The following is a 14,004-nucleotide window of genomic DNA, read 5'->3' as shown; positions in this document are numbered from 1 at the left end:
ACAAAAGGGAATTGAAGTTTTCCTTCAATCTTTTCCCTAAATGAAGTCTTAGATTAAAGATAAAATCACGAAAACAAACAACAAAATTCGAGATTTAAGTTCACATAAATTAAATATCATTTTCCTAAAATTGATTATATGAACAAATTGAAGTATGTATTAGATTTATATAATGATTGAATAGCAAATGACTTGTACATATTTAATTAATATTGTCAATTGAGTCTGTGGTGTAGTGATAAAAGATAATCATTAAAATGAAATCTTAGTTTAGGGTTTAGATTTCATCCCTAAAATTATCTATCCTCGTATCAAAATAATATTAATAAATATATTTTCAAATTCCATCTAGCTTGTAAATCTTGTTTATTTTAACTTTATTATCTAAAGTTTTGTAATATAACATAATATCATTGTTATGATTATCACGTAATAATATTAATAAATTATTATACAAATATCAATTTAGTAATATAATTAATAATAAAGGGTACTCTTATTAATTCAAAAGTCTTTTCAAAATTATGTTTATATATAAATTATAGTGCAAACTAATGTTTTTATAACTGGAATGATGTTTGAACCGGTCAAACTATCAATTTCCAATCCGAACCACCAGTTCAATATTAAAAATAAAAATAAAAATAAATGAAAAATATAATATAATATAATATAATATAATTTGAAAAATAAAAATTATGAGGCCATTTCTAACCAATTGAACCTGATGATGCTTCTTAACCTAATATAATATGGCCCAATATAAATTGATCAATTTTATTCTTTACTTCTTGTTCTATTCTCTCCCTCATCACTTTGATTTGTCGTTCTCCCATCTTGCACTTTTATCCGGTGGCGATACCAACTTGAGACGGCGGCCGACAGAAACAAAGGGTCACCTTCAGTTGAGAGAAGTGAAGAACAGAACATTGGTTGAAACTTCCAAAAACAGAGGAATCGAGAAAAAAAAAACACAAGTTCTTAGGTTTTCCGACTGTGGTAAAAAAAATGGAGTTTTGCCCAAGTTGTGGGAACATGTTACAGTATGAGTTGCCGCATATGGGTCGGCCTTCGAGGTTCTTTTGCCCGACTTGTCCTTACGTTTGTCACCTTGAGAACAAGGTTTTTTATTTATTTATTTTGAATTAATGCGAGTTTATTTTCGCGAATGTTGTCAAATTTTTTATTTTGTGGATTGATTTTGATTTTTGTAATAGGTTAAAATAAAGAGAAGGCAGCATCTTGTTAAGAAAGAAATAGAACCCGTTTTCAACAAAGAAGATATGAAAATGGGCGGGTCTGAGACTGATGGTAATATAATATTTTTATTACTGAATGTTGCTTCTTATTCTTCATTGCCTTTTGTGGTTACAAATTGTGAAGTGTGAAATTTTCGGTGTTTGTTTGGTTCTATGAGATACATGATCATGCTGAATTGAAGTCAAAACCATGTTGTTGATGTATTGAACGTTTGGTTGTAGTAGTTATGATTCTTACGATGATCTTTTCTCATGGGGGATTCTCGAGATAGTTTGAATTTTCTATGTGTTTGGAGGATATCCCTATATCACTGTGCTGGACACGAGGATTGATCTCGTCTACTTCTTCAACTTCTTTTCGACTGTCGTATAATTATCCATTCTTGTTGGGAGAGAAATCTTATGTAAAAATTGGCAGTTGAGAGTTGCAAGGCTGAGCCACAATCATCTTTTATGTGTTCTTACTCTCGTGGTTGATTGCTGTTTGAGAAAGTCAACTTTAAGTGCCGTCCCTTGCTGTTGCTGCCTCGTAAACATTCTTTCTTTATTGTCTTGCAGCAACATGCCCTTCTTGTAGCCATGGGAGGGCGCTTTTCTCACAGGTGCAGATCCGGTCAGCTGATGAGCCGGCAACAACATTCTATCAGTGCTTGAAATGCGAAAAGATGTGGCGTGAGGATTGACTACGTATTATTTCCCTCTCTTATTAGGCCCTGTCTTTGTGGACATGATTTTTGAGTTGCAAATTTTCAGTTTCTTGAGTTAATCCTTTTTTTTTTTTGGCAAAATAGACAAACTCTTCAGCTTTGCTCATCTCATTGCATGTGGTTGGGTGGTCGGAAGTTTAATTCTTGCTCATGAGAATGGAACGCATTTCATGATCGACGGTTTACCTTTTCGAACTCGTGGGTTGTACTGATTATTGCAAAAGAAAAATAAAGAATATGTTTTGTAGTTTATGGATGGTAAAAGTAAAATATAAGATAATTTATAAAAAAAAAAAGAAAGAAAAAGAAACTGAGTGATATGTTATAGAGCAGGAAAGCTATAGACTTTTCTTTTTAATTATAATTTAAAGTATGGTATAAATAAAGGAAAGATAAATTATAATATAAATACATGCATGGAAATCATTATATCTAAAAGGATGTAAATATTTTTGGATATCTATTGTTTAGATTCATATTATACTATGAAATATATATATATCTATATATGACATATAAAGAACTGAAGTTTTCCTCTTCATCTTTTCCCAAATGAAGTCACAGATTAAAATAAACACACACAAAAAAGTAATGAGTTTTGAGACCAAATGAATTAATCACTAAAAATAGTTATATGAGTTTTGATATCTGTTCCTCGAACACAGACGGTGCTAGACAGCCAAAGATGAAAATGGTGCTAGCGGAGGCTTTTAATATAGAATTGGGTCTTATTGTCTTCCTACACCCACCTAATCAATGGTGGGGTTGGCAGAGCCTGTCCTCTTAAAATTGATTTTTTTTTATTTAAGCTCTTTATAATTTATAAAATTTTAAATTAGTAATAATAAAATTGTATTTTAACCCTTCAAAAATAATAAAATTTTGATTTAATCCTTTAAAAATTATAAAGATAGTGAAATTAAATTTTTACTATCGAAAAAAATATACAATTTAATTTCGACCCCCAAAAGAAATTTTCTGACTCCACTATTGCACCTGATGCAATTCTTCGATTATATGAATGAATTGAACTTAAGTATTAGATTTATATAATGTTGGAATGGCGCATCCAAATTTTTATGTACCATTGTCAATTGAGCTCATGGTGTAATGACAAAAGACTTTGATTGACATTAAGTGTTAGAGCCAATCCCTAAACATTATCCATCCCTCAAATCTGATGTTAAACAACACCCATCACTGCCTCATCTCAAATAAAAAATATATATATAAAAGGGATTTTGCAAGCTAGCAAAAAGAATAGAAAAGATTTGACATGAAAATCAATTTGCTGTCTAAATATTCTTGAACTTTTGTCATCTTATAAACCCCCCCCCCCCAACAAATTAGTTTGTAATGATTAATGATTTAAAAGTAAATTATAGGTGATGAGCCGCAGAGTATGCAATCCAAAAAAATTGCTTCTTACCATATCTAATCATAAGGGTTGTTAGTGTCGTTTTCCCAAATACCCATTACATTTGGGTATTTAGCATTTTGCTCCATCCCTCTACATGTGCTTCATTTTATTTATACTATTTTATTTGTCATATTTAACCCCCCGAAAATGGGTAAATTACACCCAACATCATTGAACTTTTAGTAACTTTTTGTTCTGGTCACTCAACTTTAAAATGTTACAAAATGATCGCTTAACTATTCGAAAGTTTTCATTTAAGTCATTGGGTTGTTAAATTTACTATTGTGTGGCATTCTCTATTCGCACCTCCTACACCAATTTTCGATGTTGATTGTCAGATCAACTTAAATTTAAGATATGTTCTTCTACCCGCTGATGAATATTGATCCATCGGAAAAATAGCCGCTTGGATCTTACTAGTCGGGCTTTAAAAAGTAACTTAACAGTCCATTGACTTAAATAAAAATATTCAATTAGTTTAGTGACTTAAATAAAACATTCAAATAGTTTAGTCACTTAAATGAAAACTTTTGAATAGTTCAATGACTATTTTGTAACTTTTTGAAGTTGAGTGACCAAAAGTAAACTTACTAATAGTTTAGTGAACTTGGGTGTGATTTACCTAAAATTCCTCTAATGAAATTAATTATCATATCATTGTAAGTTGTATGGTTAATGGATAATTCTAATATATTTGTGTCAGTTAAATCATTATACTTAACTTTGATTTCTTTAATAATAATAGTAATCATAACAAAAGAAAAGTCAAATTTTGTTTTGGTCCTTCTACTATTGCTTAAACTTAAATTTAAGTTTCTTATACTTCAATTTAGCATAATTTGATCCATTTACTTTTATAATGTCATTAGTTATTCTAAATGGTTAAAGTATTGATGTAAATTTCTTTTCTTAACACTCGTTCTAACTCATTATTTTTTGTTGGAAGGAGTGTTTTACAAAAATCTATGTCGAGATTTCAACATAATTAGTTAATAGTGTTAATTATTTGGACTAGTTAATAATAGTATACAAGATTAAATTTCAAACTTGAGTATAATATAGGGACCAAATTTATAATTTGACCTGAAAGAAAGAGAAATATACCAAAAAGCAGTAAACTGTGTTGATGACAAGTGTCCCATCAGGTCCTCAATTCATGAAAATCTGCCTACATCTTGGTTGTCTGATAGCGATATGTGAAGCTCTAAAAGTATACCAAATAAAGGTTTAAATACAAAGTTGGTCCTTAAACCGTACTATTTTTTATTTAGGTTCCTAAAGTTTTTTAGTCAAAAGTGATATTTAAGCTATTAATTTTATCTCATTTTACCTTAGAAATTTGTATGAGCCAATAATACCATGAGACATGACATGTTCTTACGAGATATCGAACACTTTTTGGATAAAATGAGATAGAATTAATAGCTTAGCTATCAGTCTTGACCAAAAATAAAACTTTAGGTACCTAAGCCAAAGTTTTTAGAACCAGATTGGTGGTCAAATTGATCAAACCACTAATTCGACTAATCTTTCTAATTCGAATGGTTCTCGATCTAATTGATTCGATTCAATTAAAACAATCTTGGTTTAAGCGTTTTTTTTTCAATGTTGGACGGTTTAGAGTCTTTTAATCGAATTGGAGGTGAAGCTCCAATAGACAAATTGTTCTTGTTAGAGATTTTTTTTTTCAATTTTGAACCCTTTTTTTTATGCGTTTTCTTGTACATTTTTATTTAGAAAAAAAACCCAAAATTTTACATTTGCAAGTTAAAAAAATACAGATACCAAAATGGGCTTAATTACAAAATTGAAGGACTAAAAACAATATTAACCCATAATCCAATAAATAAATAAGTACCCTCCCCTTTATCGCTCAACCACCATCTTTGCATGCACATATATCATCCATCTCTTCATCATTAATTTCATAAGGGTCTCTCATTTTCCTAGCAACTTCCTCTATTCCTATAATTCTCTTTTATATATTATTGATAAATGGGGAATGCAGTTTCTTGTGCGCCGTCGATCATCTCCGGCGGTGGAGCAGTGAAAGTGGTGTTTCCAAATGGGAACATTCAGATGTATACGAAATCAGTCAAAGCGGCGGATCTAATGGTGGAGAATCCGGGTCAGTTCGTGTGCGATTCCGGCGGTTTAAAAGTGGGTTTTCGGGTTCATGGGTTGACGGCAGATGAAGAGTTGGAACGGCGGCGACTTTATTTCCTTCTTCCCATGGAATTGCTTTACTCGGTGCTGACGGAAGAGGAAATGAGTTGCCTCAGTTGTAAGGCAGATAAGGCGTTGAAACATGCGAGCTTTAATATTGGGAAGATTTTACCTGTTTTTAATGAGCTTTGCATTTTCCCGTTTGAAGCTAAGTCCCCGCCGCAAAACGCCGTGAACGACGGTGCGAAAGATTCCGTCGTGGTGAGATTTTCGAAGCAGAGATCGTGGAAACCGGCGTTGGAGACCATTGTTGAAAGTTGAAACCCCCTTGTAGGCAATGTTAGACCAACTAGTTTTGTACATCCATACATCCAACGGTGGAGTTTTTTTTCTTTTTCGAATTAATAAGTTAATATGCGTCTTTATTTGATATTTGAAAATATAAAAAATAAATACGATTTTAATCTATTTTACTGATACTGTATCAAATAACAATATCTATCTTTGTAATCAACTAAGCTAAACTCCAATTTAAAATTGCTATTTTTTTACTTAGATGTACTAATCTACAATTTCTAAACCCTTAAATGTTGATTAAAATGTTAATCAAATATTTACCCTTTAAATGCTTAAAGCATTTAGGCTCTCATCTATCGCAAAGCAAATTTTGGTAAAGACAGACTAAACCGATTGAATTGATTTAGTCAGTTTGGGTGGTTTTTTTTGTTATAGGTTCGGGGTAAGAGGTTATTTTGGTCGGTTATCGGTTTTCAAACCAACCCGACTAAAAGATTGACTTAATTTAATATTTTTTTAATTATTTATAATTTATAATTTATAAAATAAATATATTATTCAAACTCAATAATTAAAGTCAATTAACCGACTGGACCGACCAATCTAAAGTTAGTTCGTTTATATATCTCTTGAGCTTTAATTCAACTAGACCAATGTTTGTAGATTATGATTGATTAAGTCAGATTTAATAAAAAACCGGTTGAATCTACCTAAAAATAACAAGTACTCTCTCCTAGTCTCGTCAGAGTTAAAAGATAAAATTTGAACAGGAAACAATAAGAATCACTTAAAAAAATTATTGATTCCACTTCTCACCAAAAAAATCGTTTACGTTTATATTAGCTTAAAATTAGTCCTCGAAAAGTATTGGAATGGACAAAAAAGTGGAAGAAATGACAGACTGTATGATAGCCCCCGGCCTCACTGGTTCCATGATTAACATATTATTATATACAAATAAAGAGCAGCTTTCACGGTGTGCACTTAACCTGTTTGATAATTTGCCACTTCCAGCTATGGTTTAAGGATTTTATCATTTGACAACTTGTGTTTCTTAGGACCAAACTAGTCTTGGTCTTAAAAAACATATTCCAACTAATTGTCTACTATGTATAAAAAAAAGCATTAATACAGTAGCTTTTTTAATACTATCCTTGCACACTCGACACGAATAGAAGTACCCAACCAGCCTTCACCTATGGCCATGGCACTGCGACTTTAGCCCTCCACCTTGCCATTAAGATCCTACCTTTGTTGACGATGATTCCAATTACGATGATGTTGATGATGGGTTCAAACAGGTTGTCCCTCAGATAAATTTTTAAGACGCGATGAATCTATATATTAAATTTTATATTTTTATGAGAGTTAAAATTTAATTTTATTATTTTAATAATATATATTTTTATAATTTTAAAAATTAAATTAAAATTTTATTATTTTTAAAAGGTCAAGGTGTAATTTTATTATATACTAACTTAAAATTATATAAATTGTAAAAGCAAAAAGTTAATTTTTTTATTTTAAAGGGACCCGACCTGCCATCTCTAACACTGCCCTTGGGGTAAACATTATGTCTTGTATTTTAAAAAACTTGCAAAACCAATGGACAAACATCTCTCTTAAGTCGTATAACCAATTTCATAGGCTGTTTCGAATTGGTAATGAAGGCTGTGAACCTGAATCGTATATCCATCTTCTTCTCTTGTTCCTAGAGGTGGCGGTACAGGTGCTCATGGGCCGGGTTCGGGTTGGGCTTAAGCATGATATTATTGTATTTTATGTTTGTCCAAATTTAGTCAGGCTCGGCTCAAATTTGGGCCTAAAATTTTACCCAAACCCACCCAAATTTACAAAAGACTAACCCAAGTCCATTTTAGGCTCATCCATATTATTTTTAAATTTTAAAATATATATTATATTATATTAATATTTAATAATTTTATACATTTTTTATATTGTCATCTTAACATTATTTTAATGTTTACATTAGAGTAATATTATATATTTAGTATATATTTATGTTTTTAACGTGTTCTAAATTACATAATATATAAAAATAACATAATACAAAGTATTATAAACTTAAAACGGGTCGAGCAGGGCTCGAACCTTGAATGCTCAAGTCCAAGCCCGATCTATATTTTAAATGAGCCTATTTTTTTACCCAAGTCTATTTTTCGGGCCTAATATTTTTGCCCAACCTCTCTCAAATTTTAAGCAAGCCTTTAGGTTTAGACGGTTAGCTCGACCCATGGACAGGTCTAAGTGGGAGAGGCGAAATTGGCAATCCATTTAGGGGTAGAATGAAATTTTAAATTTTGGGAGGTCAAGTGTAAAATTTCTATGTATTAGCTTATAATTTTATCATTTTTAAAGAGATTAAACAATTTTTTTTAAAAAATTTTGAGAGGGGTAAATTATAATTTTGGGTAAGTACATTTTTATTTTTGGAGGGCTACTCCTAACTTTTCTTTGACTAGCACCATTTGTTTATGTCCCATATATAGTAGTTTAATGTTGAATTTGAAAATTAAGTGTTTTTAATTCAAAATAAGTACCTATAATTTCTTTTCTTGAAGTACCAAATCGAGATAAAAATTCAGATATTAAATTGAATATTGAAACAAACCTCAAATACCAAATGTAACAAGGGGAATTGTGAGAAATTTAAAGAAGAAATATTTTGAACCCTAGTAGTAAAAGTTACATACTGAAAGATTAATGCAACTCACAAACGAGACCCATATATGTTAACTTTTTTTTCACACAATCACACACATAAAATTTTCAAAACAAGTATATGTAATAATGCAAACCCTAGTATTTAAGATGGACAGTGACCCTCAACAATGTTTCAGCACCATCAGTAACATGTTGCCCAGGTGGTATAAGTGGTCGGACCTCAGCAATACCACAAGCATTCTTAAACTTCCCGGTGCCGCCGATCACCGACACTTGAGACACGGTGCTCCCGATCTTGTACACACCGTAAAAGTTAAGGTTATCGTTATATTCACCACCTTCGATCATCGCCGCGAACGCCATCATTTGTGTTGTCCCATCAGCCGAGCTTGCCACATAAACCCCTTGAGCTTTCCCTATTACTTGAGACCCCAAGTCAGGGCTAACGGTTAACACATCGTCGATGACGGTAATCGTCCCGAACCCTAATCCCAATCCATCCGGTCCTACAGGGAACTGAGGCTGACCATTCTGGTTAGGGTTTCCCGCAAAAGCCGTCCCGGCTAAACCGGTCCCCAACGGAAGACCAGTGACACCATTAACGGTTGGGATAGCACCATTTGCGTTGGGGATCGGGACGGCACCGTTGGGTGGTAAGAACCCAACTGGCTTAGCAAAAGGGACTTGACCACCATAAATGTTGCCAAGTAAACCAGTGATTGGCCTAGCTGTGGGGCTACCACCACCTAAAATATCATGCATGTAGAACTCAAGAATGGGTTCTTCACCTGTTGCCGTTGCTGGGTTTACAGCAGCCATGCAACTCACCATGTAGACGGTAGCAATTAGTAATGTAATGAAAAGTGGAGATTGTTTCATCACCATATTTTTGTAGTGTGTCTTTTTTTTTTTTTTGGGGGGTCGAATGGTGCTATATCAATGGCTGGTGTGTTAGGGTTTTTTTTTGGATTACCATGCCATCATTATGTGAAACATGGTCTTTAAATAGAGAGACCATATAGTATCATTATGTTATATGCATGGAGTTGTTGGCAGATTATGGGATGGTGAAGTTGCTATTTTCTTGGTGTATTAGTTAAACATTTTCAATTAAAATTTTAAGAATAAGAAATTTGGAACTACCATTTAGATTTTATATTGAAAATGCCCTCTACAATTTTTTAGTAATAATAATAAGGATTAAGTCCTTAAACTACTAATATTTTATTATTAAGATCTTTCCACTAATTTACCTGTTAGATTGATGGAAAATCTAATTGATACAATCTTGATTATATATTAAAACATTTTGAAGTTTAAGTATTGATTTTAAATTTGGAGTATAATTTGATAATTTCTTATGAAATTAACTCGATTATCTGTAACTATGTCCAAATTTTTTGAAAATTTTAGTTAGACTTTTAAAATAAATTTAAAATTCTAAATATGCCTTTCAAACTTTTTGGAAATTTTACTCAAGGCTCCTCAAATTTTATTTGTTTTGACCAAGGCCCCAACGTTAAATAGGGGAAATTTCCCTTGGGCCGCTCGCAAAAAAAATCATGCTATTTAGTTTCTTTAGTCCTTAATTGAATGGGAAAAATTCCATTTCTCGCCTCTCTAGAAATAATAATAATACAATTTAATCCTTTTTAATTTCAACTCCCTTAAAAATTTATAATTTTATTAAATAAAATTTCTGATTTTCACCTTACATTTCTGAAATGCTAAAAATCCGAGAAATAGTGTAGTGATTACTTGGGATGTCCCATTCACTTTCCTACCACTCAAGCTTCATGGTCCATTATTGAGCACATTAATTATTTTGATAATATATAATACTATGTTTCAGCTGAAGAAAATTGTTTTTGGCGTTCCAATGTTCATTAGTCAATTTAATGATGTACACTTTACATATTGGATTGGATTCAACCATTGATGTTGCATGGATTTGGTGGAAGGTGGTACAGTGTGGAGTAGGTGGCAAGTGGATAAGAAAATTTTATATTTATATTCTAACATTTTAGAAAACTTTTCATATAAAATATTATAATTCAATGGTAGTTTTATTATTATCTTAAACCCGATTTGTGAATGTTTGAATTACTTTTAATAAATATAAATAAGGGTAAGCACTAAGCCTTCCAAAAATTTATGTTTTAGTCCTCTCAAAATCTCGAACATATGGTAAAATTATACATTGACCCTAAAATAAAATAAACGTGTTTAATCTCTTTAAAAATAATGAGAAGAAAAAACAAAACAAAAGTCAATTAAATTGTTCTGCTAGTTCATTTTATAGAAGAAAATACAAATTTGAACTTAAGGCTTTCATATGCAAAAAAAAAAAAATGTCCCATTTAAAATAATACCTCTATTTTGGGAATTTTAAATTTGGGTATTACTAAACTATTAATTTTTTCGGTTTAGTCATTAATTTTTAGAAATTATATATTTTGGTGACTCAAAATTGGTTTGGGTTTTCTTTTATTTGGTCTAATAATTTTTTATCCTCCAATGTTTACACATTATATCAATTTAATCCTAAAGATACAATGTTCAACAAATTTAGTCCTCAATGTTTACAAAATTTGTTATTTTAGTTCAAATTCTAAAAATTCACATTACTTTATCTATAACTAAACAATCCATTTATCGTAATTTTATCTTCTGTTTTGAAGCTGGAGATGACAACTTGAGCTCACTTTTTTTTCTATTTCGAGTATTGAATTTTGTTGTTTTGTGATGGTTTTTATTATAAGGTGGTTGCTTTACAAAATTGTAATCAACTTTACTTCATCAATTGTAACGTTTTAAATATCGTTACTGCATGGTGTTCTTTTCATTCATTTTTTCTCTTTTCCATGTGTTGGGTTGGTAAATAAGTGTATAAGACCGTCTATGCCGAAAACGATGTTAGAAACTTTATATTGGAGTAGGATAAAATTATAAAATTTTGAAACTTAAAAGCTAAGATTTCTCAGTTAAGAAGCTTAAATTATTAATTTTGTAAAGGACCAAAAATTATTTTATTGAGTTTTTGAATTATACTAAATTGACAATTTTGTAAAATTGAGGACTAAAATTTATTGAATTTTAAAATTCAGACTAAAATGATAAATTTTATAAACATTAGTGGCTAATTTTTTAATATTTTATATTTTGAATAAAATTAATATAATATATAAAGATTGAAGGGCTAAATTTATTATTAGATCAATAAAAACCCAAATCATTTTAAGTAACCAAAATATCTTACTTGAAAAGTTTAATAATTCAGTAACTAAAATAGAATTAAAGCAATAATTTAATGATATTTTGTAGTTTACACTTTAAATTTTTATTCCTATAAATTATAATCATTTCCCTAATTTAGAAAAGGAAAATTTAAAATCATATAAAGAAAAAGTAAATAACTTTTCAAAAATAAAAATAAAAGCCAATGTCTGTAAAGAATCTAGTCCTCAATGATTACACTGACAGATAAAATTTAGATTTATTGTAGTTTAATTACATTTTATTCTCCTCATTCAAAAATAAATAAAATAATATCTGTATAATAGTAAACTAATCATTTCTATTAAAAATTAACGTAAGTAACCAAAATATCTTACTTGAAAAGTTTAATAATTCAGTAACTAAAATAGAATTAAAGCAATAATTTAATGATATTTTTGTAGTTTACACTTTAAATTTTTATTCCTATAAATTATAATCATTTCCCCTAATTTAGAAAAGGAAAATTTAAAATCATATAAAGAAAAAGTAAATAACTTTTCAAAAATAAAAATAAAAGCCAATGTCTGTAAGGGATCATCTCTTACTAGTAAAATGGATGAAATTATTAAGAAAAAGACTAAAAATTTTAATAAGTGAATTAGACTTTAATTATTGAAATTAAAAGTAAAATGATTAAAATTGAAAATAATGAATATAAAAAGTGGGGACCTAAATTCAAATGAAATATATAGTTTTGATTAAATGATTATTAGCTAAGCTATTTTTTAATAATCGTATAAAAATAAAACAGAGTTAAGAAGAAAATATAAATGATTGGAATAAATAAAGCCAAATTAAATTGTCTTTTTTAAAGAAAGATAAAAATTAAATGCGGTGGATTAGATTATAATTAAACAAATAAAAAATGAAAGGGTAAAGGAGTGGAAAAGTCAAAAAAGTACACTTTATCCAACGCCTCCGCTACATATCCCCGTGAGCGACACCGGGAATCTACAAAGAGCCGTCGATTTCTCGTCGTCGTCATCACCTGCCGGAGGAGCTGCCGCCGCCGAAGGAGGAGGCAACACCCTTCCATCAGCAAACAACGACCGTCCATTCCTCGCCTCGTGATTCTCATCGTGACCCGTCCCCATCACTCCTTCCAGTTCCGCCGTCGCACCGTAAAACGCTCCGTCGCCGAACCTCCGCTCAACCTCCAGAAACTCACCCAGAGAAGCCGGCTTTGAATCCCCATCCCGGCAAATCTGCCACCACTTCCTCCGCCGTCTACCTGAACGCTCCGACCCGAAAGCCGCCGTCAACGCCCTCCTCTTCTTGGGTTTCGCCGTGGAAGAACCGGGGCTCGCGGGTTGCGTCTCGCGGTGGTTGTGCCGTGACGGTGCTCGGAAAGTAATGGCCGGAAAACTCACACCCATTAGAGTACCCAATGTAGTGCTTCTATCATGGAAAAATGAACCTGTCGACTTCATTTACCCCCAAAAATTGCATGAACAAAGGATTCAATTAAAAAAAAATGAAAAACAAGAGTAATAAAGAAATTTACCTCAGTGTCGAGATCAGAAGAGGAAACGGAAGAGATGGTGGGGGAAGACGGCGGCGGAAGCATATCGGAGGCTGGATCTAGCATTTTCTGATGGTATATAAAATGGGTTTTTTACGGGAATTTAAGGGATTATAAGAGAAAAAGACATGGATTGGTGATTGAAGGGCCTAATTGAAGCTGATACTGATAGATAAAGTGTTGTTTTCTTTTAGCTTTTGGATTGTGAATGACATCATTATCGTTGCCTTGCCTTTGTCCACCTATCTTATGCCTTTTTTCCATCCCTTTTTCTTTGCGCAAAATACGAAATTTAGTCCCTAATATTTACTTCCTTTGCCACTTTGGTCTTAATTTTTTTGCATCATTTTGACTTCACTTTTACATTTTAGTCGGATTACTTTTTTTTTAATGTAAAATGTAATTAAATTAATAAAATTTTAACGAAATTGAAGTGAATACCTGCGTAATATTCTACATACACTTCATTGTTAATGTCAACAGTTTTTTAAATATATATATATATATATAAATTTTTAATTTTTTTGTGAAATGCCAAGTTTCCATGTAATTGTTATTAAAATTTTACAGTCTACTCAATTCTGCTAATTAAGAAGAAACATTTTAACTAAAATTTGAAGATTGAAGACAGATTGATAAAAGAAGAGAATTAGGATCAAAATGATAAAA

General features: G+C 31.2%; 4 protein-coding genes across 5 annotated transcripts; 2 read left to right on the top strand and 2 right to left on the bottom strand.

Moving 5' to 3' along the window:
* The first annotated feature begins 777 nt into the window (after window positions 1-777).
* Window positions 778-2,213, top strand: LOC105765689 (DNA-directed RNA polymerase III subunit RPC10). 2 transcript variants are annotated; one of them, XM_012584893.2, is made up of 4 exons: window positions 778-1,122; window positions 1,218-1,311; window positions 1,818-1,946; window positions 2,051-2,213. In XM_012584893.2, exons 1-3 carry the CDS (start codon window positions 1,009-1,011, stop codon window positions 1,940-1,942), a joined length of 333 nt encoding a protein of 110 aa, XP_012440347.1. In that variant the 5' UTR covers window positions 778-1,008; the 3' UTR covers window positions 1,943-1,946; window positions 2,051-2,213. The 2 variants fall into 2 exon arrangements, with proteins under 2 accessions (XP_012440347.1, XP_052480895.1); XM_052624935.1 differs by having other exon boundaries at window positions 780-1,122; window positions 1,818-2,213.
* A 3,094-nt stretch (window positions 2,214-5,307) lies between these two features.
* Window positions 5,308-6,089, top strand: LOC105765687 (uncharacterized). The gene has a single exon (XM_012584891.2). It carries the CDS (start codon window positions 5,382-5,384, stop codon window positions 5,871-5,873), a length of 492 nt encoding a protein of 163 aa, XP_012440345.1. The 5' UTR covers window positions 5,308-5,381; the 3' UTR covers window positions 5,874-6,089.
* Window positions 6,090-8,496: 2,407 nt separating this feature from the next.
* On the bottom strand, window positions 8,497-9,455 carry LOC105765685 (dirigent protein 16). Its single transcript, XM_012584888.2, has one exon. The coding sequence runs from the start codon at window positions 9,417-9,419 to the stop codon at window positions 8,670-8,672; it is 750 nt and encodes a 249-aa protein (XP_012440342.1). The 5' UTR covers window positions 9,420-9,455; the 3' UTR covers window positions 8,497-8,669.
* A 3,111-nt stretch (window positions 9,456-12,566) lies between these two features.
* On the bottom strand, window positions 12,567-13,558 carry LOC105765675 (uncharacterized protein At3g17950). The gene is made up of 2 exons (XM_012584877.2): window positions 13,318-13,558; window positions 12,567-13,237 (listed from the first exon to the last, which is right to left on the bottom strand). Exons 1-2 carry the CDS (start codon window positions 13,399-13,401, stop codon window positions 12,719-12,721), a joined length of 603 nt encoding a protein of 200 aa, XP_012440331.1. The 5' UTR covers window positions 13,402-13,558; the 3' UTR covers window positions 12,567-12,718.
* Between the last annotated feature and the right edge of the window lie 446 nt (window positions 13,559-14,004).

This window comes from Gossypium raimondii, chromosome 12 (genome assembly GCF_025698545.1).
Source record: "Gossypium raimondii isolate GPD5lz chromosome 12, ASM2569854v1, whole genome shotgun sequence".
Lineage (NCBI taxonomy): Eukaryota > Viridiplantae > Streptophyta > Magnoliopsida > Malvales > Malvaceae > Gossypium > Gossypium raimondii.
The sequence above is the reverse complement of the archived record's forward strand: the minus strand, read 5'-3'. Positions and strand labels throughout refer to the sequence as shown.